Consider the following 26,219-nt stretch of genomic DNA (forward strand, 5'->3'; position numbering starts at 1 on the left):
CCATAAACTACCTAGCCTTCACCCGGGACTGTGCTAAGCTGATTCATGGTTTCACTTTTTGGCTACTATGGATCATGTTCCTTAAGAAAAAAAAGGTTTCCATTTCTTAAATCTATTACTTGTAGACTCTCTTCCTCTGCACAGGTCAGCCTAGATTGGAGGGCCATGCCTCGCAGGCACCTGTGAGGTGTGTGAAGCTCAGCTCTCTCCTGTGTCGGTCGTATAGCTTTAAATACTTGTAGCACATGTACACAACCGATCTCCAAATGATAACCCAGGACCTACTGTGTGCTAAGCCCTGGGACAGGGGCCAATGACATAGGGGTGACAGGGTGGGAAAAGCCCAGGTCCTCAAGGAGCCTCAGGCCTGTGGGAAATACAGAGAAGCAAATAGCAGCTCCCAGGTGAGACCACACACATGTGTTTGTCCTGCAAAGCCGATGATGCCTCTGCAAACGCATCACCCTGTCCCAGCCATGCCATCATTAAGGAAGCCACAGCCTCAGACCCTGCTGGCACAGTCCCCTTTCTCCTGCCCCTGCTGTCCTCTGGTTACACAGTGTGGCACCCTGGAGGCCTGTTGACAGCTGATTAGATTAGGGGTGTGCTCACTTGGAAAGATATTTATAATTCAGCAAAGGGGGTGTAAAGATCCATCCTGGCGGGTCCCCAGAAGCAAGCACCCGTTACCCTGCTAGGGGCTGACGGGCCGTTCTGCCCTCTCCCCCTTCATGCCCCTTCCAGATGGCTGTCCTCAGGTTCACAGTGAGCTTCTCCAGCCCACGGAAGACCTCAACTTCAAAGGAAAAGAAAGAACAAATCTGAACATGCTCTCACACTATCTTTTTTCCCCTTTCATTGGAAAAACAATCACGGCTTGAATTAAATTGAAAAGATAAATCTGAAAAAGAAAGAGAGGTAGAGAGATCCTCAAGGCCCACAATAGGTGCCGCCCTCCTGCCTCTATCCCCATCTGCTCAACAATTATTTCCAAAATATTAAAGACTGCATTTCATGAAACCAGAATTGGATGATGGGGTGGGGGAGGGGTGAGAGAGGGACAATTTCCCACGTGTTTATTTTGCCAGCAAAGGTGGCCGCCTGCCCTGTTATAAAATCTCAGCATGACCCCCGGCAGGCGGCCATCTGTAGGGTAGGTAGGCACAGATTGAATTCTGTGTGGTGTCAAGGACAAAATGAACCCTTAGCCTGGCTGCCGAGAATGCACATTCACCCGAGAGAGCAAAGCTGCTCTGGTCTTCCAAGCCCTTATGCGCTTCATCCCTCGATTTGAGACGATTTCATAGATTAGGTTTGGAGACTATTAGCCTGCAGACAACGCAAGGCGTAAGTATCCACGCTCTCGCCCTGTCTCTAACGGCCCCTTCCCGCTCTCTGAATTTATCAGTGTGCGTAAATCTTCCATTAAGCAGAAATTTCTGGCCGATTTTCATGGTGCATGTAAAATAGGGAAATTTATCTCACCTAATTTCTTATCGACTCCAGAAGCATTTAAGAGTGAGAGAACTTGTTTTTTAAGAGGAGGGAAGGTTGTTGGTCAGTACAACAGGGCAAAAATGCTCCTCCAGCACCTTGTGGGCTGGCAGGTTAGAGATGCTAAGCGGTCAGAAGAGAAACCTGAACCCTCTTTGCGCCTCATTTATTCAGTCTGAAAAGAAAGCAGTGTTCACTGTGGTGAATCCTTTTCTCCAACAGTGATCAGGCCACATGAGACAGAACATTTCTCTCTGTTATTTCCCTGTTCGGGGGCACGAGGCAGGCGGCCCGTGGCCCCGAGTCCTGACCCATCAATGCCCTGCTGCCCCCGCCCAAGGTGAGCCTGTGGGTGTCCTACGTGCCAGCCGAGCAGGGCGCTCTGGTAGGCTCATTCTTCTGAAAACATCACTGATCTTAGCCCTCACTGCCACCTGCCAGAATTAAAAAGACAAACCCTCAGTATTATGAAAAACTGTAAGAGCAAATTATTTTAAGCTCCATGCTTCTGAAAGGCATCATTACTCAGCCCACAGGCCTGCTCTCCAGCATGGTAGGTGGAGACAGCCACATGGGCAGGCATCGGGACCCACTGACACCTGTGCTATCCGGTGTGTGTGTGCAGGATTGGGGGGCAGTCCCTTGCCCCCTAAATAATTGTATTTATTGCTCCCCTCTCCCTGGAGTTCCTCAGCCATAAAATGGGTCTCCTGGGACTAACTTATCACAGGGGAAACACTTAGTATCTCAGCTCTGCTAGAAGTGAAGAAAGAGGAAATTTTGGCATTGAAAAATCATTTCGGGTGACTGGAATTGACTGCTGTGCACCATTCACTGGTTCCTTCACCTGCCGAATTCCCTCCAAGCCACTTTTTGGGGGTGATGAAGGGGACAGAGGATGCCCGTCTTGGCCCCTACCAAGTGCCTAGGGGTCGAGACTGGCTTCTCTATGATTTCCTGAAGATTTACTACTCAAGGCAGTGGCTGCAGGATTGGTCAGATGGATGAGTAATCAGTAATTCCTAGAGGAAAATAAGAGGGATTATCACTAAACACAAGGTCCAGTGATTCCAGAGGCAGAAATTGAGATCAGCATCACTGAGCCAAGAATGTAAGGGCTGACGGGTGCAGAGCCCAAAGCAAAGAAAGTCAGGAAGGAGCAGAGAGGTTCTGGTCTCTTGCCAGTAACACAGTGAGAGCCAGAAGGAAGGCTGAGCGGGTCAGTCCTTCTTGGAAGACTAGTCACCAAGCAAGCAGGGCCTAGCTGTTGTGACAGAGAATCCCCCAACTCAGTGACTTGAGATGGAAGTACCCATTCCTCTGGTAGTCATCTCGAGGAAGGCAGTCCAGGGCTCAAAGGACAGGTAGATCATCGTCAGCTTGCAACTTCCACATTGGGTCCCAGGTGGCTGCTCCCACTTTCACCTGCCACCTGCAGGGAAGAAAACAGGCCATCCTGAGGGAGAACTTGGCACAGAGGTGGCACATAGCACACCCACACGCGCCATCATCCAGAACCACCCCGAGCTTCGGCAGAACCTCAGGTGCCACCCCTGGGCGGACGGCCCGCGCCCAGCTGTGGGAGCTCCAGCACCGAAGGCAGAGGCAACAGCTAAGACCAGACAGCGGGGCTCTAGGTGTGGAAGCAGCATCTGACCTCAAGGAGCTTCACATCTAGTTGGGAAGAGACATGCAAACTCACAGTTTTAATAATAACACTAAGAAAATATTACCACGTGTTTACCAACTGCTAGGCGTTACACTAGTATTATCTCATTGAATACAGAAATGACCCTACTGTGCATTTTACAGATACCTTGGAGAGGTTAGCTAATGTACCCAAGACAAGGCAGTTAAACAAGGAGCCCAGAGGCAAAGTGAGGCTGGGGAACCCTAGAGAAGACGTCAGCAATGGCCCGTAGGCCAGGTGCACCCCTCCACCTGTTTTTGTAAATAAAGTTTTATTGGAATGCAGCACGCTCACTTACACACTGTCTACAGCTGCTTTCCCACTACAATGGCAGGGCTGAAAGGTCACAACAGGGAGGAGGCAGGGACCCTGGCCGGAGGCCATGGCAGTGACCTAGGGCTGTGACATGTGCAAGTCGGGAGAATAGATGCAGCCGGGTTTGTGACAGCTTCTCAGCATGAGACAAAAGATGGAGGAGGAAAAAAATGTGACCATTTTACAAGAGCGAGGTGTTGGGGCGCGAGAGCCCAGTTTAGGCCCCAGTCACTGCTTCCCGTCTCCCTACCTCTGGAGTAGACGGTGGGCTTTGGGCTCCTTCCGGAGCCAGACTTCAGATACTAACTCTCAAAAACAGAAAAATTACCTCGCTTTAGAAACAACCCAACCTTTACAAAACCAAAAGAAGGTGTGGCAAAGCCAACCTTGCTGATACGCCCCCTACTGGCCTGTTTCCGGCCCTCGAAGGAGTTAACTTCTGTTTGTGAAAGAACTTGTTTCATCGGCCCCACAAAAGAATTGACATGAGATTATCTCTGTAAAAGCGGGATATTTTAAGCTGCGGTTCTCTCCCTTTTATGAATTTGGATGCGGTTCCCCAGTCGCTCTGCAAATAATGAAAGGAATTGAGTTAGGTCAGGTCCAACTGTGCAGTGCATTCTCATTTGGTGCGGAAGAGCTAGGTAAATGCATTTCTCCATGCATTCATTGGGTAAATAAATTATGGGGTTAGAGCTCAAAGAATAAATAATAGAACAGGGGAAAGGGAGAAACTAAGAGGAGCTGACAAGGTAACAAAATAATAAAAAGAGCTCTTTTCAGGCAAAATGATGAAAGATGATTACCTGCCATATTGTCCTCTGTAACTTTACTGGCCATATTTTGCTATAATTCTTTATTTGACTATTTCTTTGCTCCCTTATAAGTTTTTGAACTGGCATAGGGTCAAAGATGAAAGGCTCTGCCTGTTTGCTGAAAATGACTCCTTGAGCTCCTGAAGTTCACGTGTGCGTTGAACAGGCGTCATCCTCGGAGTTGAGCAGGTGTTGCCATAGCTCCTGGCCAGCTTACATGCCATGTGTTTAAAGCTGCCAAGTATAGGGGTGACTTATTCCACAGCAATAGATAGCTGGTCTCCTAGTGTTTGGGGCGTTCACTTAGTTTGTAAGGGGAGGTCGTTGGTGTTCCCTGTATATAATACTATGAATCTAGCCTTGGGGTTTTGCATGTGATGTTGGCAATTCTTAAACTCTTCACCCAGCTTCCTGTTATGAAACCTTACAAAACTCACATAGATCACAGTTCTTTTAAGATTCCTTCCCTGAGCCCCCGCTTATGGGGTAGGTATCTCTGCTACATCCTGACGTGGTACCCTGGAGCTGCCCATGGATGTCTCTATCAGCTAACTTTTATTTAGCACTTACAATTCTATGTGTAGCCTGTCTTTTCAAATCCTCTCAGCCACCCAGTGAGATAGCTAGGTGCTGTTAGCAGCCCATTTTATAAAGAAACTGAGACACAGAGGAATTAAGGAAAGTCTTTAAGGCTACCAGCTGGGAAATGTCTATCACCTATGCCTCTGTGGATGGTGGGCACCACAGTTGCCTGATGTACCCATCACTGGTTTGCAAGTGATATGCCTCTCTCTCTGTGTCTCATTATAGAGCTACAGGAACCCCAAAAAGAGACTCATTCCACTGCTCATGGGATTCTAGGGTTTGCAACTCAAACTCAGAGAGTTAAACTGCACCCTTGAGGTGCCTATGTCAAAGCATTCCCTTGCAAAAACAGGGCTACCCAATCTAGGGCAGCCTGAGATCCCAGAGGCTGGAGCCAGATGATGCCCTCTCCCCGAATTCTCCCAGAACCTCATCTGCCAGGCTGCGCTGGAGATGAACCTGCAGGTCGGCAGTGAGCCCACGTTGTTCTGTGTGGCCGCCTCTCCCCTGGCGTAACCAGGGCAGGAATGTATGCAGGTGCCTGTGTACGGTCATGTATCATTTCAGTATTTGCCTCCAAAACATTCATCCTGTACTCTTCATTAGTTAGGCTTCACTTCCAGAAAAAGAGAAACAGGAGAGAAAGATGGCCATTACCGTTTATCCCCGCTTTGCCCTCTTCCTCCTCCCCCCACCCGCCTTGCCTCTGGCAGTGCCTTACCATTGTCTGTGTCTGCTTGGTTTTTGTTGCTGTTGTTGCTTTTGCTTAAGCCCTTCATCCAGCCCCTCAAATCCCCCTCCCTCTGACACCTGTCAGCCTGTTCTCTGTATCTGTGAGGCTGTTTCTATTCTGTTTGTTAGTTTCTTTTGTTCATTAGATTCCAGATATAAATGAAATCATGGTTTTGGTCTTTCTCTGGCTGGCTTATTTCACTTAGCATGATAATGACGCTATTTTTCCTCTGTTTCCATCAATGGTTAGCTGCCATTTCCTCCAAGTGACTGTATTATTTGAAAATAAGCAATGTAGGTCTAACTCAGTTAAGGGTATTAGAAAAGGGAATACACTCTGCAAATTGCCCCAGTGCTGCTGGGTGGTGAAGGCTTGAGGGCAAACAGTGAAGCAAAGGCACCAAAGTATTCCCTTTGATGATGGGAAGAACCTGACGGGTGTGTGAGTTATGCATGACTTTCTCACACCTGAGATGGCTTGAAGAAACCCAACTGTAAGCTGCTTGTTGAAGCTAAGTCTTAAAATATTCCTCAAACCAAAGTATGTGTATTTACTAAATAGACATTAAAAATGAGAACCAGAGGACTTACTCAATGCATAGAAATACACACTCACAGAGTAATAATATATAAAAATATTCCCCCAAATAGTATACACATGGCAAGCATGACATAAAAACACTTTAAAAAACACTTTTATGTCATTGATAAAATCAGAGCAAATTTTGAAGCAATGAAATACTTGACTTAATTCTCATCAAGCTTCTGATGCTCTTTACAAACTTGGAAAAAAATTTGGTAAATATTAAGTCTTCCCACATATGTACACTTAAGGTACATTTGAGATCAGTTTCCTGAGAACATAAATGCTCAAGAGGAATAAGCAGGAGTTGATGAGGGAGATCTTAATTTGCACACTGCCTGGCTTAAATGCCTGAACTGTCTTGGGTATAATGTTGCGTGGATAAGGCGTTTAGCGTTTCATGTGATCTGACAAACATTCCTTTTTTGCCAGGGTCTATGAAGCCTTTGTTCTTAGTGGCTGTGACTTCTTGTTTTTATCTACCGACTTTACTAAGGAAGAAAACGATGTGGAGGCTTCCATTTGTGTGCTCAGGTCGTTTTTCACTCACTCACAATAGAATTCACTCCTCTTACACCTGAGACAGTGCACTGGGGAAGGGAGGGGCCCTGAGTGGTCCACCCCAGACAGGACGCTTTACTTGTGCAGGGCATATACTCATCCACCTGCTTCTCTCACTGACCTTTGATCCCCCCAACAGCACTACTGAAGTCGATGGGGTAATAATCTGTCTCCAAAGGAGATACTGGTCCTGAGACACTGGTAAAGCTCCCTCTTCCCTGACTTGGCACAATGAGGAGTATTTAAAACCTCGCCATAACACCATAAGCAAACTCTAAAATATTTAACCAGGAAAACATGGATTGGTGTTATTTCAAGGTCTATCAAATAACCAAGACTAAACGATTCAGCTCACTCCCCTCCCTCGGCTCCAGCTGTGGGGGGCAAATCTACCCCAGTTCCCGCTGTCTTGCAACACCAGCTGCTGTTCACTACTGCTAAAATCCTGATGGGGATGATTCCAGATGATTCCAGAGACTGGCTGGGGCTTCTCGGAGAGCAGCAAGGAGTCCAGGATTCTCCCAGGTAGCTGAAACCCATTTCTTCAGGTTGATCCAGGGACACCGAGCTGGAAAAATGTGGGGCACATGGAGACCCCACTTCCTAAGGTTGCTGACCATTTCCTCAACATCTCCTTTCCCCACACCCCTCTGGGGAGATCAGAGTTTTGCCACCCACCCCGGACTTCTCAGGGCTTGGATGGAGCCCTGACAAGTCCGAACTGAGGAGCTTCATAGTATTGGTAGAGCAGATACGAAAATCTGACCTCCTGATTCCTAGAGTAAAATCTTTTCCCTGCTTTGCCAGCTCACATCAGAACTACTATCACTTCCATTATTATTCCAGGCTCAGGGGGTATCAGACACACCCACTCTGCCAACAGAGTTCTTGTCTAACTCTTTACTGTGGAAGCCCAGTTCCCTACCCACTTTCCCAAATCCGGGCTTGTCATTGCATCTGTGACTGAGAAAAATGCGGGAGAGTGGTGTGAGGGAGTGTTGTGTTGTTCTTTAAACTTGTAACATGTTTCACAGGTTGCTCACTTTTACTAAGACAGCTCATAAATTCTGTCCCCTATCTCACAAGCCGCCTACCTGCTTATTCACTCTCTTGGCTTAAACTACCTTATGAGTTTCATCCATTCTGTTTGTTTTTCTTGATGTCTGTAGTAGAATTGAATATTGTCAAATCCTACAGTAAACACATAAAGAGAAAAACCTAGGAGGAAAATAATATTAAAACAAAAACAGAGAAAAGGTTTGATTATAGTGGCAGGAGGAATCGAAACCAAAACAGAGAGGAGCTGAGTCACAGTAATGATGGAGTTTTGAGCAGAAAGTTGCGGGTGGCTCCCACTAAGGGGTGACAATGAAGTACCAGTCCCTGGAATCACAGGGTCTTCAGTATTGAAAACCTGTGCCCCTCCTTTGGTTGAACCTCGAAACCCCTCACGTTCTTCTATAATGTTTTAAAATTAGAAATATATTAAAGGTATATCTAAAGGCAAATCATATCAAAGCAACCATATCACTGAATGCACTTTTTAAAGATCTTATTTATTTTTAGAGAGAGGGGAGGGGAGGGAGAAAGGGAAAGAAACGTCCATGTGTGGTTGCTTCTCACACGCCCCCTACTGGGGACCTGGCCTGCAACTCGGGCATGTGCCCTGACTGGGAATCAAACTGGTGACCCTTTGGTTTCTAGGCCAGCACTCAATCCACTGAGCCACACCAGCCAGGGATATATGCATTTTTTTCCAAAGGGCATGTGGCCCTGCCTCCTGCGGGCTTCCTCCCCGACGAGGGTCCTCACCCTGTCTCCTAAAGAGAATCTGGGTCTGGAGGCTGTTAGGGAAGGAAGAGCAACACTTCTGGCTCATTAACTAATTAAAAATGTATCTTTTTTCAATTTTATTTTTCAATTAAAGTTGAATATCAGAGGATCACTTTGTAAAGTGCATAATTGAAAATGCATCTTTATTTTTTTCTGATTACCAAGTAGTACATTATAAAAATTCAACATCAATTCACAATATAGATTTCATCCATGCTGTAGCATGTGCCAGCATTTTCTTCTTTCTTAAGGCTGAGTAGTTTTCTGTTGTGTGTACACATTTTGTTTCTCGACACTCAAATGTAATGGGTCATTTTTGTGCTAAATCTGGCAACCCTATTCTAAAAACAGCCATCTAGATAAGCTTTTTGTGGAAATTAGAGCAGAAGAGAGTTCTTCCCAGAGGACATTCATAAAAGAAACAATAAGGGGACTGGGCTGGAAGCATCATCTTCTCTGATGTGGCGTGAGCCGTGGCAATGAGGTTCAACGAACCTTAACTCTGTCCACACCCTCCGTCAGGCGTTCTGGGGCTGCAGCCTGTACAGAAGCTGCAGGGCGTCTGTGGGCCCTTTGAACTCCCAGGCCACGTTGCATACACATGCATCTCATGGGGAAAATAACCATACTTAGATTCTTAAAGGTGTCTGACACCCCCAAAGGGTGCAGAAGGCACCCCTTATTGACTGAGGCCAGAGTTTTGAACTCAAGAAGGTATTTTTGCTAGGGGCTTGGGTAGTACTCCTTTTCAGGCAATCAATATCCTGACTGTCTAAAAAATATGGAGAAACATCTCAGCAAATGTGAAAGAGTGGAAAGTTTGCTCGACTCCTGAAACACCCCTTCCCAGTGAGGATGAGTATGGGCTGACACGCCCTCCGCCTCTTCCACAGGCACCATGTGGGGGCCAGGTCATCTGAGATCCTGGTCTCTGTGAATCTTCTGACGATAGTTTAAGTTAAGGGGCATATGCTTTAGATGCCAAAGTCCCTTAAACAGAGAGATTAAGAAAGAGAGAGAATAAGAGACAGACAAAGAGCAATGTCTAGGCAATGAATAATCTTACTGGTGTTTAAAATTAACTGTCACTGTAGAAAACAAGTGACCATTCTGATAATCGCCACTTTATTTTTTCTTTAGAAATCCTTCTTCAACTTACCAGCAGCACTTACTGATGAGCTGGACTGGCCTCAGCTGTCTGGTGCCACGGGATTTCTGAACTCCACCAGTGGGTACGTATATTTCCAAGCCCTCACCATTTCAGCAAACCAATGTAAAAATAGAGCAGAAGATGGGGTTTGCTCCCAAGACGTTGAGATGTGAGTTATTAGGAATTTCTTCTAGAACATGAGTGGCACACAATGGACTCATCCCTGACACAGTCCACCACATAGCAGATGGAATGCAAATTATATTTTCTCAGTACAGGTAGGCAGGAAGTCTTCCCACCATGGGGGCTCTAGAGTTGCCCTCTGATGGAAAATACTCAAAACATCACTAAATTTTTCTGATTCAAGGGACAAAGAAGTTTACTTGATTAGTTACTCTCAGAAATTAATATTTATAAAACAAATAGGCAAGTCTCAAGGCCCTGGAATCTTCTTGGCATGAATGCTCTAGATCTGAAGGAGGGAGGGTGCTGGAGTACCCTGAGGGCACACAGACAGATTTGCTCTGTGCGATTGGGTGTCATCTTGGGGCCTGCGAACAGCCATTCTTCATGTAAGCACCCTATTTTTTTATTTAACATAGGACATTGCCTACCGTGAATAATTTATCTAATGCTATCTTTACTCATTTATTTTAAAAATAGTTAAGTACTTGCTACCTAATCAGGCACATATGCTATAAATGTTTTAAAGTTAAATAAGGCTTGTCCCATCTCCACAAATTACATCCAAGTAGGACAGTTGAGATAAATGTGTCAACAATGCTACTACAAGATAAATGCACCAGAAGACAACTCTCAACCCAGAGCCCCGGGGTTCACAGGAGAAAAGCATTCACGGAAAGACCGACAGCCTCCTCCTCTTGGTTGTCTTAGGTGAGGGGCTCGGACCCTCAAGGATTTAGGAGAGCATGGTGAGAAAAGAGAGAGAGAAGTAACTAGAAAAGATAACCAACCTTCAGGAGACCACATTTATATTTATGCAGAAATCAACTGTGAATAGAGGGCGCACAGAGGAGATGTGTTTTCAAGACTGGGTGTAGGTTTTTAAGTCTAATCATGTAAAAAATTAGGCTACTGCTTGTCATTCGTGTAATAACACTAGCGATATCCGTGGCAGTGACAGCGAGAAGCAAGCTTCACAAAGCATTCACTGTGCACGGCGCTTGACTGATTGACTGAGTGCTGTGTGGAGTTTCTCTTCTCCTCTTCCCTCCGTGAGGTCGGTGGCATAACTTCCTGCTTTTCACGGCTGAGGAATCTGAGGTTGGAGCAGACGCGTTAAGAAACTTGGCTGAGACAGCACATTCTTAAGCAGCAGGCTGCGTCGTCATGGAACCCGGCGACATGTTGGACGAGACAGTAATTGGGGGAGCAAGGGGCCTCCTGGCCCACAGCTCGCACCTGTTACGTGCGTTTTCATTCCGCCTGCAGAACGTGGCTTCCTGTAGCCATCATCCCTTTGTTTGAGAGGGTGGCCGTGGGGCAGAGAAAATGATTGAGCACCTGAGAAGCCCTCCCCAGGTGGGTGGGGACTTGGCATGCGTTGGTTCAGACGTCCATCATGCGTGACCCCTTCCCAAGGTCTTCATGCTCCCAGTGGTCTGGGGCCCCCAGAGTCCCATCCTCAGCCCATCTGTCTTGACCTGCCATTGTCATGGTCACCTGCATCACATCCAGAGACAGCCCAGCCAAAGCAGCCTTCTGGAAGAGAAAGATCACTTAGGCCTCCCCATCAACATTCCAACTGAGAAAATAATATTTAAGTGCACTCCGCCCAACCCAGCTATGTATAAAAAGATCTGAGAGTTTCCCTCCATCGAGGCTTTTATGATCATACCATAGTGGTGAATAAGAGGTGGCCACTATATTTTCAATGGTGTTTAAATTTATATATGGACCCTCTAAAGTTCAACCACCTGTCTGCCTAAAGCCTCACAAGTTGCCATGGAGATGTTTAAAATTAACTGCCAAGCAATTTAAACCTTCTCTGGAACCATAGGAAGAGCGCATGTGAAATCCATGCACTGGGCCAGCTACAGCGGTGAGCACTGGTTTTCTCACCCCTCCCCCTACAGCGCACCCTGAGCAACAGTTGCCCCACATCTAAGTTTAACTTTCCTCAGAACCCTGCTCAAGCTTAGCTCCTGTTCCCAGCAGCCTTTGTTCAGTTGATTTTAGTTCTGTCACTGGTGGCGGCAGGGAGAGCCAGACTTCCTCTTCCTTTCTGCGTCTGTTTTGTTCTCAGACCAGGATGTCCCTCCCTTATTGATGTGAAGTCCCACCAGCCCTCCAGTCCTGTCCCAGCTCCCACGTCCATCCTACTGGAGCCCAGCAGGCAAAAGGATCTTCCTTAGAGGAAAAGTGCCAGCCTTTAGACACGTTGGCTTTATAATTCTCTACAGAACAGAGAATATTCTCTATTCTGTAGAGAATTCTATAACCTCTCTATGAAGAGAGGTTCTGACACCATCTCACAAAGGATGTGACCATCTAAGTGGCTTTTGTGAACATCCCCTCCGCCCTGAGCCAGTCTGTGCCACCTCAAGGCCTTCCTGTGTTAGGACCTGCGTCACTATTCACAAACAACTCACAGCCTGCCTATGCCACTTGCTCAGCGTGGACCCTGGGTCTGTCCTGATCTGATATGTTTCTAAGAAGGTGCACAGCACAGCTGGCCACTCAGAGGAGCCTGCAGGGGCCTTTCCCTCAGGGTGTTCGTGGGGCCCCAAGGGATCCAGTTCTCCCTCTCCAAGTGCTTTTTGCCACCCGTGTCTGGGGTCTGTGCCTGTGTCCTGTGCTGCCCAGCTGCACTGGAAGACTATATGCAGCTCCTTCTAATAGAAACATGTGTGGCATCTGAGTTGCAGTGCCCACCCCCCAGAAACACAGCAGCATGACACCCCTGTGTACCACCACCGGTGTGCCCTTCAGGACGGCAGTTCCTGTTCAACTGTCTCATACGCTCTCATGCAAATCTTACCTGCAGGTGATCAATGCTAGGCCCATCTCCTCCTTAAAAGATCAAAGAGTTCTAAACTGTGTAAAAACAAAAGTATTGAACAGAGATTAGCATACGATGGAAGTTCTCTTCTGGTGGGATCAGGGGAAAGGAAACAACATGGACCTTCCTAGAAGCAGCACTTGTGAGAGGTATGGGCCCTTCCGCAGGCACTTTAAGTGTTTGTCCCTGTGAGTTCAAATGCTGGTTAACATGCGGTAGAACTTACGGCTTTCTCTAGTCAGTGAAACTTCTAGAAAGTGCACGCTGTTATCTGAGATCGGCTGCATGCTTTGGGTATCACTGATGTTCTTTGGAAAACGTACCTTGGGAAGAAAAACAGTGAAGTCCGGTAGAGAAAATAGTTGCTTTCCTTTCTTTCCTCTGTGATACCCAACACTCCTCAAAATGGGATATCTGCTTAATGAGATGCATGCCACATCATTGACATTACATGCATGCATTGGAAGATAAATATAACCTCTTTGTTTCATGCATTTTTATTCACTTTGACACTTTAACAAAGTCTGTTCTCTCGACTCTGTGGTTTCAGAAAACTCAAAAAGCAATAACCCTTAAAACCATGTTTTTGCTTTGTTTGTTCCCAGTGTGATTCAGAAAGTAATTGAGTTCATCCAAGACAAAATAAATAAATACATTCTTATGTGAGGTCAGTAGCTTGGGGGCTGGAACCCTGACATTAGGAAGCAAAATTATAAGTGAAAAAAATTTAAGTTTTAAGATTAAAAATAGCACTTCATGTTCAGATCACCTTCCATAGCAATTATGTAACAGGAAAATTCTATGTAAGTTAAAGAAGCTAAGGCCCAGCAAAAGGATGAGAAACAATCAGACCCAAACCTCAGGAAGGGAGGATGTCCCGTTTAAAAGCAATGTCTACCGCCCTCCATGAGTTGGTGTGGTGGGTTAGGAGGTAAACTGTGTTTACAGGTACCATGGCCTTAGGCAGGACATTTAGCATCCCCAGAGCTCATTTACATGGTGAAGTTGAGTTGCACCTGGGGATCTCTTAAGTTCTCCCCAATGTTCAAGTTTAGCAGTTACAGGACAATATAACATTTAAGTCCACATCCTGCTTTATGATGCTGCTTGATTTAGAAGCATCAGAGGAAACTGTTGGGGGGAGAGATCTTGCTTCTTCCCAGCAAATGTGCTTCTCCCCAGCCTTCAACTAACTGTATCTTGAGACGAGACATGGCTAATGTTATGGGCCAGAGCTGGAGACATTCTAGGAGCCACATTTCTTCAGGGCCAGAGTCATTGTGCTATAAACGTTGAGCTCATGCCTAGTGAGCCCTGCTTGGTGTGGCCAGCCGTTAACTACAGCGATGCTCCAGTGTTGCCTGTTATGTGTACTGTTTCCTCCAAGCAAACCCCAGAGAGGGAGACAGCTGACTCTGGATCCTTCACAAAATGACCACCTGGCCTCAACCACATCGAACTGAGCATTTGTTGTTGGCCAAATCCCCTTTTTCTGAAAGCGGGGCCAAGAGTCGGCCTAGTCAGTGCAGTTCTGCAGGCTGGGGCTAAAGGATAGAGAGAATAAAGCTGGGGAGCAGAGGGGGCTGGGAGAAAAAACAGGGCAATACTCAGAGATTAAAGAAATAAAAGAAAAAAGAGAAGGAAGGAAGGAAGGAAGGAAGGAAGGAAGGAAGGAAGGAAGGAAGGAAGGAAGGAAGGAAGGAAGGAAGCTGATATTGTCCAAAAGAAGTGAGGAAAGCTAAAACAGCCAAAAGCAATTACCAAAGTGACCACATCCAGCTGGAGAGCATTGAGGGCAACCAGTGAGCCCACATAAGTGGCTATAAACTAGATGGAATTGTCTAGAGTACATTTTGCTCCCCGGATTAAATTTGCTATTTTAGGCCAGAAACATAGCAAATGCTTAGAACGAAATAGACAAAGCCATTGTTAGAAGTGGCACAGCGCTGCTGTTCAAGGACCTTTAAACACATGCCTCTGATGAGATGTGTCCTAGAATCTGAGAGTTAAAGGTTAGCTCTTCTCTCCAACCCCATCGGCATTATATGAGAGAACAATTTTGGAAGGCAGCATATGACTGCAAACCAAGACACTTGGGGAATTAAACACAGAAAATTGGGGAGAAGGGATTTGCAGCTAAGAGTTGCTAACCTAATTTCATGTTTTTTAAAAGACATGTAACTACTAAATACTAATGAGCTTAATAACCTTATTAAATCCATTATTCAAAAATTACATGTGATATAATTGCCGATGATTAGCCATCTTATAATTATACTTTGCAAAACACATAATTAGCCAGAGGGTTGGCCTTTAGAAGTTGGAGGAGGCTGATAAGAGGAGAGAAGGTCCACATGGATGATTCTCCAACTGTGGGCCACAGGCACAAACTGAAGTCTGTAAAGGGAAAAGCCGAAATCCTCCCCAGTGTTACCCCTTTTCCCAGAAGAAAACTCTGTTATCAATTTAGTGTGATTTTGTTCAATCCTTTCCCACGTGACTATGTGCATATATCTGCACATAAAGAAATAAGTGCTTTGCTGGAATTTTGCCCTAACTGACATCATACTGTGCATAAACACACTATAAATCAATGCTTTGCCCTCCCAATTCTTCCTGAAGCACTTTCCATTCTTGTGTTATCCTGCATGATATTTCATAGCGTGATGGTTTTATTCTCTTGTTGGTGGACAGTCCGTGTAGTTCCAAGTCCTCAGGATTCAATGCCATGATGAACTGTCTCCAGTGTTCTTTCTGATCCTTCTGAGGATGTCTTTAGAAAACCATCGTTGGATCAGAACATATCTATGTTTTAATTTTGTGTAGGCCCTCCAAAATGGCTACACCAATTTGTCTTCTCGCAAGCAGCATATGAAAATGCTTATTTCCCACACCCTTGCTGATACTGGATCTCATCCACCTTCTTCAGTCTCCAGTCTAACAATATTTTATGGTTGTTCTAATCTGCAACCTCCCGATTACTAGTGATTCTGGGCATCTCAGGACTTTACCCTCCTCCTTGTCTTCCGTGCTCATCACTCAGGGGTCAGTCCCCCTGCGCGGCCTCTCCACACAAACTCTCATCTGACCACACAGTCCTGTCCTGTGTTCCCAGGGTGCTCCTTCACTGCCAATGTCAGCTCACTCATCGTAAGTGTTTGTTCACTGTCTCCCCATGGCACCTGCCCCCCACCCGCCCAGACTCTGAGTCTCCCAAGTGCCTGACTTGGATCTGCAGTCCCAGCCCCAGGCATGTCCCATGGCACCATCGTAGGTGCTCAGTGAAGGAACCACTGAAGTTCTTAGTGACATCCCTTTGAGCCTTTAGAATGCTTCGCAATCCACAGACCTCCTTCCCTTGCACTCTCCCAGATTGCCTCAATCATGTCAGATTTGCAGGAGTTAACATTTCAGGGACAACTACGGGCACGGGGGAAGAAGAGTATAAACAGCACAAATTCAATCACCAGGGCAGGATGCACTGCATATAAAAATCAATCGGTGTAACTTACATCCTTGGCCTTGACCTCCAAGGGTGTCCGGTCATAAAAGTTCTACAGGAAATTAGAAAAACTCATTAAAAGGTAAAATAACCTCACAGTCAGAAAACTGGAGAAAATAAATTTAAAGTAAAATTATTAATCCAGTAGCCAGGTAGAAAGAATAAAACAAAGGAGAAATCTGCTAGCAAGTGAATTTAGCCAATAATAGGTAAATCAAAACTCACTGTGAATTTTTGTCCAGAATGACATAATTTTGCAATCTAAATTGATCAAAGGAAATAAAAAGCCTCCAAATTTCCCTAGAGGAATTCTTGTAACCAACAGAACCTGAGATTTTAGGCCATCTCAAACCCCAATGCTCAAAGACAGATCACAGAGCTAACTCAGCCAAACGCTAGTCCCACGAGAGGTTAAAGGGTATTAAACACATTTTAAAAGAGATTCCTCAATCAAACAAATCTTTGAAGTACTCATTTCAATCAAGGAAAACAAATTTGTTCAGTGTAAGTTTTATCAGAGCCTTTAATAAGCCAAAACCCTTTATATAGCTCCAAAGTATAATATGAAATATTTCCTAAACTAATTTGAACACAGAACTTTTAGAATCTGTGTGTGTATGTTTTATGATGAAGATGCATTTTGAGAAACCAGCGTTTCAGAGCGCCTTTTGAGAAATACGGTTCAGATCATGAACACAATTATCTAAGTCACAAATAAGCTTCCGGATTTATCAGCATCCACAGCCTCAAGTCTCTGTTTTCATCACAGTTTGATGTACACCCTGATGCAGAGGCATAGAATCTAACCAGAGGCTGAGAAAAGCCTGCCTGGAGGGAGTTAGAACTGCTCCAAGCTCAGAGAAGGACAGAGGAAGGGATCTTAGTGGGGAGTGAACTTAACAGGTGAGAAGCCTAGTCTGAGCACAGCAGCTCATGAATTATTGAACATGATGCCTAGGAAGTCTGTGTCCTTGCACTCTTTTGCTGCTGCAGACTCAAAGTCTATCTCGTTGTCTTGCTAATCTTCTCATGTCTGAGCTCCCTGGACTGCTCTGCAGCTGTCCTCACCCCTGCACACACCCCTGCATAATTAGCCCACTGCCAATCTCTCTGAATGCACGACCGACCATATTCTGCATGTTTCTCTCCCTCTGAGGCTGAAATCTGGGCTGGTCGGCAATGCAGTGAACTAGAGGTTACACAGGGCTCTGGGATGTGGCCAGTAGCAATGGACTAGAGAGAATTTTTGAAGTTCTTGAATGCATTGCCTTGGCCCCATGCTGGCCTGACCTCCATCCCCACCAGAAAGGAAACTATCCACCCTTCTCTTAAAACTTTCTAGTAGAGGTCCCCAGAGAAAGCCTGTCTAAACTCTAAGTTATCTGATTTTATCCTAACCCACACCCCTGCCTGAACCCTTCACAGCAAATATTACTGCCTGTCTCTCACTGGCCCTGCTGCTAGCCTTCTGAGCCCCAGTTGTTTTTGTGATGGATTCCCTAAGATTCAATGTCATAGGACCTCAGAATTTATACTTAAACTAGCTGTGCCTTAGAGAGAGTCAGCAATAGCCTCAGGAAATTCACCAGGACGTGATATATCACTATTGCTTGAAAAACATCATGCTCAGTTTATCCCCAAACCTCCAACATGCTAAGCCTTCTAAGAAGCTGCTTGGTTGCTTCTCTCCAAGTGGGTTCTTCTTCAGTCAACATGGGGGAGATCACTTTTTCGGTTCTAACTCAACCCCTTCAATGTGCGTGCATTATTCTTGAGGCTCCTTCTTGGTTTTATTCTTTCTTTACTTTGTTTTTCTTTCGGTCATAGTGAAATACAGGGGTGGTGGGGAGGGTATTAAGAGTATCTCAAAGAAAGTGGTTTTTTGTGTTACCTGGGCCTGAGTTGGGAAAACCAACTAGGAGCCATTTGGTCTGAGGCTTACCAATCTTGAATTTTATTGTTAAAAAGCAAAATCTGAGAGCAGCGCGTCCTCACATGGAATGCTGTACTTCCTGGGCCCCCCAGTAGATGGAGCTGATGAAACCAGAGATTTCACCTGATCTACTTGCAATTCCACTCCCACTGCTGACATCACTAGCACCTTGGGCGTTGTTGGGGGGCTGGGGGGTGAGGACAAGAACTTTCATTACTCCTCTTCTGCACCCCTTGGATGACAAGGCAAAAGCCATCAGCTCATCTGTTAGCCCATGGGACTGGGTTTTCATGCACCACCAAGAAAAAGGGGAGACACAAAACAATCACACTGGGAACCCCAAGTCTAACCAAGGACAGGGGAGCAAGAGCAAAGGGATTCAAACCCAGAACAGTCATCACAGTTAACCTTACTATGTACAGTGTCCTCAGTTTATCCCAGTAACTCAAGTGCAGCTGACCCCACAGACAGATAAGACTCTATTAGGCAATCCTCTCAATGTGTAGGCATCTCAGAGTACTATTATCGGCTTCTCAAAACATTGTATTGATCTCTCTGTCTTCTCAGGATTTCTGAGTATGCCCAGACAAATTCAATCACTAGAATTTATAGGAGAGATTTGAGGTGGGAATGAAAGAAAAGCGTGTCTTTGATTACGTGAAATACTATCTAGCACCTAAAGAAAAACTTAATCCTAGAAGTATAGGTGCTCTTTCTGGTCAGAAATGTTCATAAAACTATTCATCTGTGGTAAAGATATCTCTATTCTTGTAATGAAAGGTGCAACTCTCTGTATCTATTATATTAAGATCGACACTAGCTACTCGCCATGAGCAGGTCATGAGCAATGCAATATTTCAGCACATAAATTGTTTTTGGAAGTATCAAAAATAACGTATGGCTAAATGTTGGAAACAATTACTTTCCCAAAGGAAAATAACCCCTCACTACTGACCGTGAAATTATTTTGGTATTGAACTCAGATCTAATATCCATTTCCCATCTTTTTTTTTTCCAAAATAGAATAAAATAGTCAAGGCAGTGGGCATCAACAATGCAGGATACAAAGCATTCAGTTCAGGCTTCCGGGTAAAACAGCACATTGAGAAAGCATTTACTTCTCTCCCTTGAGAAACCCCACTAAGATGACAGTAAATGACTTTGCCCACAAGGATCAAGAGAGCAGGAAGGGCCTAAAAAGTTGTAAGCTAGAAAGCGGAAGGGTCCATGGTAACTGCCTTTGTGGACTCAGGAACGGTGTGTCCCATGCTGGTGGGAGGGAAGGCCGAGAGGCCACCTGGTTTACACACAGCAGAACTCCCAAAGCCTTGGGAGTTGCCTACCTGTGGTAGCCCCAGAAAAGGAGGGGAGGCTCAGCATGGAAGGACCGGGTGACAGGTGGCAGAAGAGGCTGCCTCAGAGATCCTCTGAGCTCTCCCTGACTCTGCTCCTTGGGCAGCCCCACTGCTCCGGGGGAAGGCAGAGGCCTCTTCACTGGAGAGTCTGAGAGGAAGGGCTGCTGGGCTGGGAGACACCAGACCTACAGGCGGGGGAGCACCCTGCTAAACATATTCATGCCGACCTCCAGGACCACCACCCCCAGCCCACAGTGCGGTAACCTGGATGGAGGGTGGAAGATCTTTGCCTAGGGAACTTGTGCCTCCCAAGAGGAGAGCCCCCGAAGACTCAGACAGCAGGAGTTCTCTGAGAAAGGCCCGGCCGGCCAACAGTGAGGACCGGAGTAGCATGTCACACCTGGGGGCTCACTTTCCAACCAACTTTTGCGTTTTCAATCAGTTTCCTCTTTTCAATACAAGCCAACAAACAGCCCAAGATCATAGATACCTGAGGGGAACCTTGAATGTGAAAGACAAAATAAAAACAAAGAGAAAAAAACAACTTTAAAAAATAGACTATAGTTTTGTTTACTAAGAGAAAGTTTTTTTAAAAAAGTCTAGTTAATACCCTACTTATAAAAACAATGAACATTGATAGCTTCAAAAAGATAGAAGCTATTTCATTGATGTAGCAAGAGCATGATGCTGTTATTAAAGAAACATTCAAAGAACAAAAAGGACTACTTGGAAATTATAAGCATAAGGAGAGGCATAAGCAGGGGCATAAGATGACTTGCATAGAAAGGTTGAAGGATAAAATTGCGAATATCATCCAGAAAATAGAGAAAAAGACGAAGTTGTGGAAAATAGGACAGAAACACCAGAAAAATTAGAGACCAGTCTAGGTGACTCAATATCCAAATAAAAGAAGTTCTAAGAAAAAAGAAAGGCAGGAAGGAAGAAAACAGCAATGGAATCATTGAAGAACATCTCTCAGAACTTAGTGACATAAATTTTAGGCTAAAAGCGTCCATCAAATGCCCAATACCATCAATGAAAATAGAGCCACACCAAGCCTGTCATGGTGACATTTCAGAACACCTGGAATAAGATGCTGCTGCAAACTCTCAAAGGCCCGAAGGATAGAACGGTTAAGAGAGCAACACGGGGGGGGGCCAGGACCCAAGGGGTGGATTTCCTCCAACTTCTGAGGGAAAATCATCTTTACCTAGAATTCTATAACCCTCTGTTCCGGTTATCTAGTATCATATAACAAAGTCCTTCCAACTTCAGTGGCTTATAACAACAACCATTTTATTACATCTCCCAATTTGAGGGGCCAGGAATTTATCCAGAGCTTGGCTGGCCAGTTCCTTCTCTCCATGTGACACTGGCCACCGTCCCTCAATGGTATTCACCTGGTGGCTGGACTAGGGGGTCCCAGGCGGCTGCCCTCACATTGCTGGTGCCTGGGAAGGGACAACCAGAAGGCTAGGCTTATCTCCCTTTCCAAGTAGGGACTTTTATAAAATAGCTTTAACTTTTGAGCAGTTTTAGGCTTACAGAAAAACTGAGCAGGAAGTACAGTGAGTTTGCTTACACTGCCTCCTCTCCTCCTCAATTTCCTCTGTGATGAACACCATGCATCAGTATGGGGCCTTTGTTATAAATGAAGAGCCAATATTGACACGTTGTTCTTAACTAGTGTCCACAATTTACATTGGGGTCACTCTTTGTGTTGAACATTCTATGGGTTTTGACAAATGCATAGTGACACACACCCACCAGTCCAGTGTCATTCTGGTTAGTGACACTGCCCTAACAACCCTGTTGTGCTCCACCTGTTGACTCCTCCTTCTCCCTCTCCCCGACCCCTGGGAATCTCTGATCTTTTACCCTCTCCATGGCTTTGCCTTTTCCATAATGTCACAGAGTTGGAATCATAGAGTATGTAGCCTTTACAGATTGGCTTTTTCCACTTGCCAATATGCATCTAAGATTTCTCCATGTCTTTTCATTGTTTGATAGCTCGTTTCCCTTTATTCTGAATAATAGTCCATTGTACCGATGTACCACAATTTGTTCATCCATCCACCTATAGAAGGACGTCTTGGTTGCTTCCATTGTACGGCCTTTTTCCACGATCTCTCAGTAGGGTAGTCAGGTTTCTTACATGGGGTATCAGGGCTCTAAGAGACCAAAGTTGACAGGCATGTTAAAAAGCCAGGCCAAAGTTGGCATGTGTCACTTCCAAAACTGGCATGTGTCACTCCCACCATACCCTTCTTTCCTTGCTAGAATGTCCAGAACACAGGGGCAGAGGTCTTTGGGTTGTTTTAATTTACCAATATGACCCAGGTGCATAGAACATGCCTGGAACATAGTAAGACTCAATAAACATCACTCAAGTAAAATGAATTTAATTTTTTAGAACTATATGCATGAGTAGCTTTGATTTTCACAAAATAAAATGAATTATTCACCTCAAAACTCTACCGCAACACAAAACCCCATACTTAAAATATTGCTCAGACATCTTACTCTTCTATTAAGAAATGTTGTCGTAAGTTCTCTCTGACTTCAAAAAGAATTAGAATGTTCTTATTTTTGGATGTTCACTGCATCCTGAACATCCAAACCTGATACGTGCTTGCCTTTCTGAAGCACAGAATCAGTTGGCAAACACTGTAACACGGGTGAGACTTACATAACACTGAGAAATCAATGGTGACTTATGTAAGGTTATGAGATATGAACTTATTATAATGAAAAAGATACAATACATTTCAGGAGTGATAAAATACTTTTGAGTTTAATTATTATTCACTAGTTTATACCTAGTCTTGTCTCAAAAAGGATTTTAGGAAGCCTATAAAATTATAGAGAACATAACATTAAATTGCATTTAAGTTAAATTAAAGCTTGGCAAAAGAAGATAGCAAAATCAAAGAAAGATGGAACAAAGAGGAGCCAAGAAAACGACTTAAAATATGTGTAACTATAGCCTGATACTGGTCCAAATTTGTCTCTAAACTCTGTGTCCCTTAGCATTAGGTTCGGCTACAAGTAACAGACTTAACATACGGGTGGTTTAAATAAGATAACACATGAGTTTATTTCCTTCCAAAGTAAAAGTTCAGAGATGTGAAATCCAGGTATGGTACGGAAGATGAAGTTCACTGGTCCTTGGGGATCTAGAGTCTATCCACCTTACCCCCTGCCTTTCCAGGGTAGATCTCATCCCTACAGTCTAAAATAGCAGCATTTCTTTTCTGGGCAGCAGAATGGATAAACAGGACAGAGAAAGAGCGAAGAAATCTGCTAATTGTGTCTTGAGAGACATTCCCAGAAACTGCTACTGAATAATTTGACTTCCACCACATTGCCCAGAACGTAGTGGGGAAGCGACTTCTAGCTGGAAAAGAAGCTGAGAAAGCAATCATCATTCTGGTAGACATACGTGGTACTAGAACTTCTATTAAAATGGACAAAGGGGAAACCTGGGTCTGAAGGACAAGAGTGTCTATATAGCTTCACAGCAACTGAGAAAAGAAAGGGAACATGGCCATTTTCAAAATACAAATGTGGGAAAGATAATCCATTGTTCAACAGACTTAGAGCAGCTTTTGTTTAAAAGATTATAAAGGGATGACTCTGGAGGTCTGCACAAAAAGAAAATGTTTGTCCCTGGCCAGTGTGGCTCAGTTGTTTGGAGAGCCATTCAGCAAACCAAAAGGTCACAGATTCCATTCCCAGTCAGGGCACATGCCTGGGTCATGGGTTTAGTCCCCAGGTGGGGCACATGCAAGAGGCATAGATGTTTCTCTCTCACATCAATGTTTCTCTTTCTCTGTTTTTCTCCCTTCCTTCTCCTCTCTCTAAAATAAGTAAGCTGGTCCTCAGTTGAGGATGAAAAGGAAGGAAAGGGAAGAAGGAGGGAGGGGGGAGAGAAAGGAGGGAGGGAGGGAACAGTGATCTCACCATACCACACCCATGCAACCATCTCACAGGACTGTTTCTTGTAACAACTCAGGCAGTGACAGTTCAGAGAAAACACATCTGCAGAGATTTGATTATATGAGTCTTCACCATATTTATAAAAGTCATAATAAAATATGTCTGTTTGAACTTCATCATGTGAATGTCCCAACATTAAGTATACATACATATATATATATTTGTTTCAGAATTAAAGAAAACTCTCTTTACCTTCATTTATGGAAAAGAAACCGCTGCAATCACAGAGACTACCAGAATCTTTCAAAAAACGGTATGTAGCCTTCCACTTAAGCCTTTGCCGATGTGCCCTGAATGACTGACTTTATGTTCTAAGTACCACAAAAGCTAAGGATTAGATACCAAGGACCATGGGATAAAATGAACCGTCTCCCTTCTTGATACAGGGTCCCCGGGTTCAGAGCCTTTTCCCCACAGCAAAGGAGAACAAGAACAGAATGTAGCCAAGACATAGACGAAGGAGCATGTCAGTCTTCCAGCAAAGTTCTAGAAAGGTCAAAGTGCAGGGCATTCAAGGTTCAGGAGGCAAGACCTAATTGAGCATTAGCAGAACAAGGACTAAGCTAAATCAAGGTCATTGCAAAGACTCTGCCATCCCCTCTGGTGCCAAGCCTCCTACATTTCAACTGGGGTGGGAGTTTTAAGAAAAACAGCTTAGTGTGTGTGGCTGACATCGCCACAGCCATTAAGGAAAGGAACGTGTTCTCAGAGTGACGCAGAGACTTGCAGGTCTCCAGCAGCTTCCCGCAGTTCCCAGGACGACTGCGCCTTCAGGGCTCATTTCTTACCTATGTGGTCTCACCTCTCCCCTTGGACCCAGATGCAACCCATCGCCACAAGGTGTGGTAAAACTCATCATTGATAAACCAGGGCCTCGCTAGTGCCTCATGAACTGCCAGGTGATGTCTTGTGACACCATAATGCAGAGGTGGCAGACCCCTCTGCACCAGAGACGCCTGGTGCCTGGGGAAGGTACCACTAATCAACCTTGGGGCTCTCGTCAGCCACCCCCAGATTCCACCTCAGCAGTTCTCACAACGCAGAGCATCTGACAATCCTCATCCACTGATCGGACTTGGCACAAGAGGGGAAACCTATTTGCCAACCCTGTGCCTTCTCTAATTAACAACGGTGTCAAAGAATTTTCCTAACAGTACAGCTTTTCACTAAATACATGACCTACAAGTAAGTTCTCATTATACTCTATACAGAATAAATGTTCTATTCTAAGAACCACATGATATTTTTACTAATAATAGTTGACATATATTTCTCCCTTACCAAGAGCTAAGAACACTTTAGGTGTAATATTTCAGATAATCCTTTCAACAAGCAGTAGGGCAAGTATTATTATATTTCTTCAGTTCAAAGAAACCACTGATTGTAATAGCTCTGGGGAGTGTCGAGGGAGAAAAAATTAAAATGTACACATTGATTGTAGCGCTCAACCCAATATTAGAGTGGTTAAAATGTATTTCTCCAGATTGAGGAATTATAATGATCTCCACACTGTTGCCATTGAGAAAAGAGGCTTAGAGAGACCCAGAGTGCAGACAGGAAGTTGTAAGAGCTGGAGTCCGCGCCCAGGCTGCCTCCCTCCACTCAGACCAAAGCAAAGACAACACACGGCCACTGGCCCACGGTTGGAGATGGTCTACAGAAAGAGAAGGGCCACACCTCTCAGCTCATGAACACAGGCAACAGCCAGTCCGATGAAAGGGCATCACCGAACATGGCTGTGACTCATCACACACAGAGTGACTACCAGCCCCTTGCTGCGTTTCCTCTTTTTTTCCTACTGAGAGAGTTAAACAGTCCCAAAGCTGTCGGAAAATTCCTGTCTAGGTAAACCATAAATCCAAGAGAACGAAAGCAACTGTGTGGAATATTATGCAGCTTTACAAAATGACGGTTATGATTTCATATATTTTTGCTTAGGAAGGCCAAACACTGCCAAAACCAGGATATAAAATTGGATAGTATATTTAATTTCTACTACATTTTTAAAAATAAAAAACAGTGCCACATAAGATGGGTAGAAGATACACCCAAAGTAATTAGATATGATTAATCATGGGTGATTGTGTTTTTTAACTTTTCTTTTTCCCGGGGATTTTCTTTTTATGTAGAAATAACCTTTTAAAAGTCCCTCAAAAGAAGCTGAGTCTAGGGACAGAAAAGGGTCTGCCCACGGTCCCAGAGCTGAGGGTATCAGGTCTGGGCAGAAAGGGAGCAAGAGGGTCCTGCCAGAAATGCAGGCTCTACGTGCCGCAGACTCCAGACCCAGACATGTCGACGCACCATCGTTTTCCACCCACAGCGAATCCGGTGACCTTTTGTTCAGTCCAAACGACCAGCCGAGGCAGCGCGAAGAGTCCTCGGTACAACTGGTAGCAGACCTTTCATGGCCTTCCATTGTCACAGCTGTCCTTTCACATTCAGAGGACAGAGATGAAAGGGGGGAAGGAGATGGCTGGGGCACCCAGTCATGAAAACACACGCGTGTCAAAGCGGGACTGAAACCCGGGGCTCCTGCCAGACTCCTGTCTGACGAACAGATGCCGGGGGTCAAAAGACCATGTCCTTTCTGTCTCTGAATCTGAGGTCCTTTGGCGTGCGGGCAGGCAGACAGCGTCTGGTGCAGCTCCGG

The 26,219-nt window shown here is 45.0% G+C and overlaps 1 protein-coding gene across 3 annotated transcripts in view; it reads left to right on the forward strand.

Annotated features, from left to right (window-relative positions):
- Nucleotides 1-26,219, forward strand: part of AOAH (acyloxyacyl hydrolase) — a 131,079-nt gene that overhangs the window by 64,483 nt on the left and 40,377 nt on the right. For all 3 annotated transcript variants that reach the window (XM_053661628.1, XM_037126482.2, XM_053661630.1), the window contains 2 exons: nucleotides 9,749-9,840; nucleotides 23,740-23,822. In XM_053661628.1, coding sequence (XP_053517603.1) covers nucleotides 9,749-9,840; nucleotides 23,740-23,822 — 175 coding nt within the window. The remainder of the gene's footprint in view (nucleotides 1-9,748; nucleotides 9,841-23,739; nucleotides 23,823-26,219) is intronic.

This window comes from Artibeus jamaicensis, unplaced genomic scaffold, assembly GCF_021234435.1.
Source record: "Artibeus jamaicensis isolate MK-2021 breed Jamaican fruit bat unplaced genomic scaffold, CSHL_Jam_final contig_1016, whole genome shotgun sequence".
NCBI classification, from domain to species: Eukaryota; Metazoa; Chordata; class Mammalia; order Chiroptera; family Phyllostomidae; genus Artibeus; species Artibeus jamaicensis.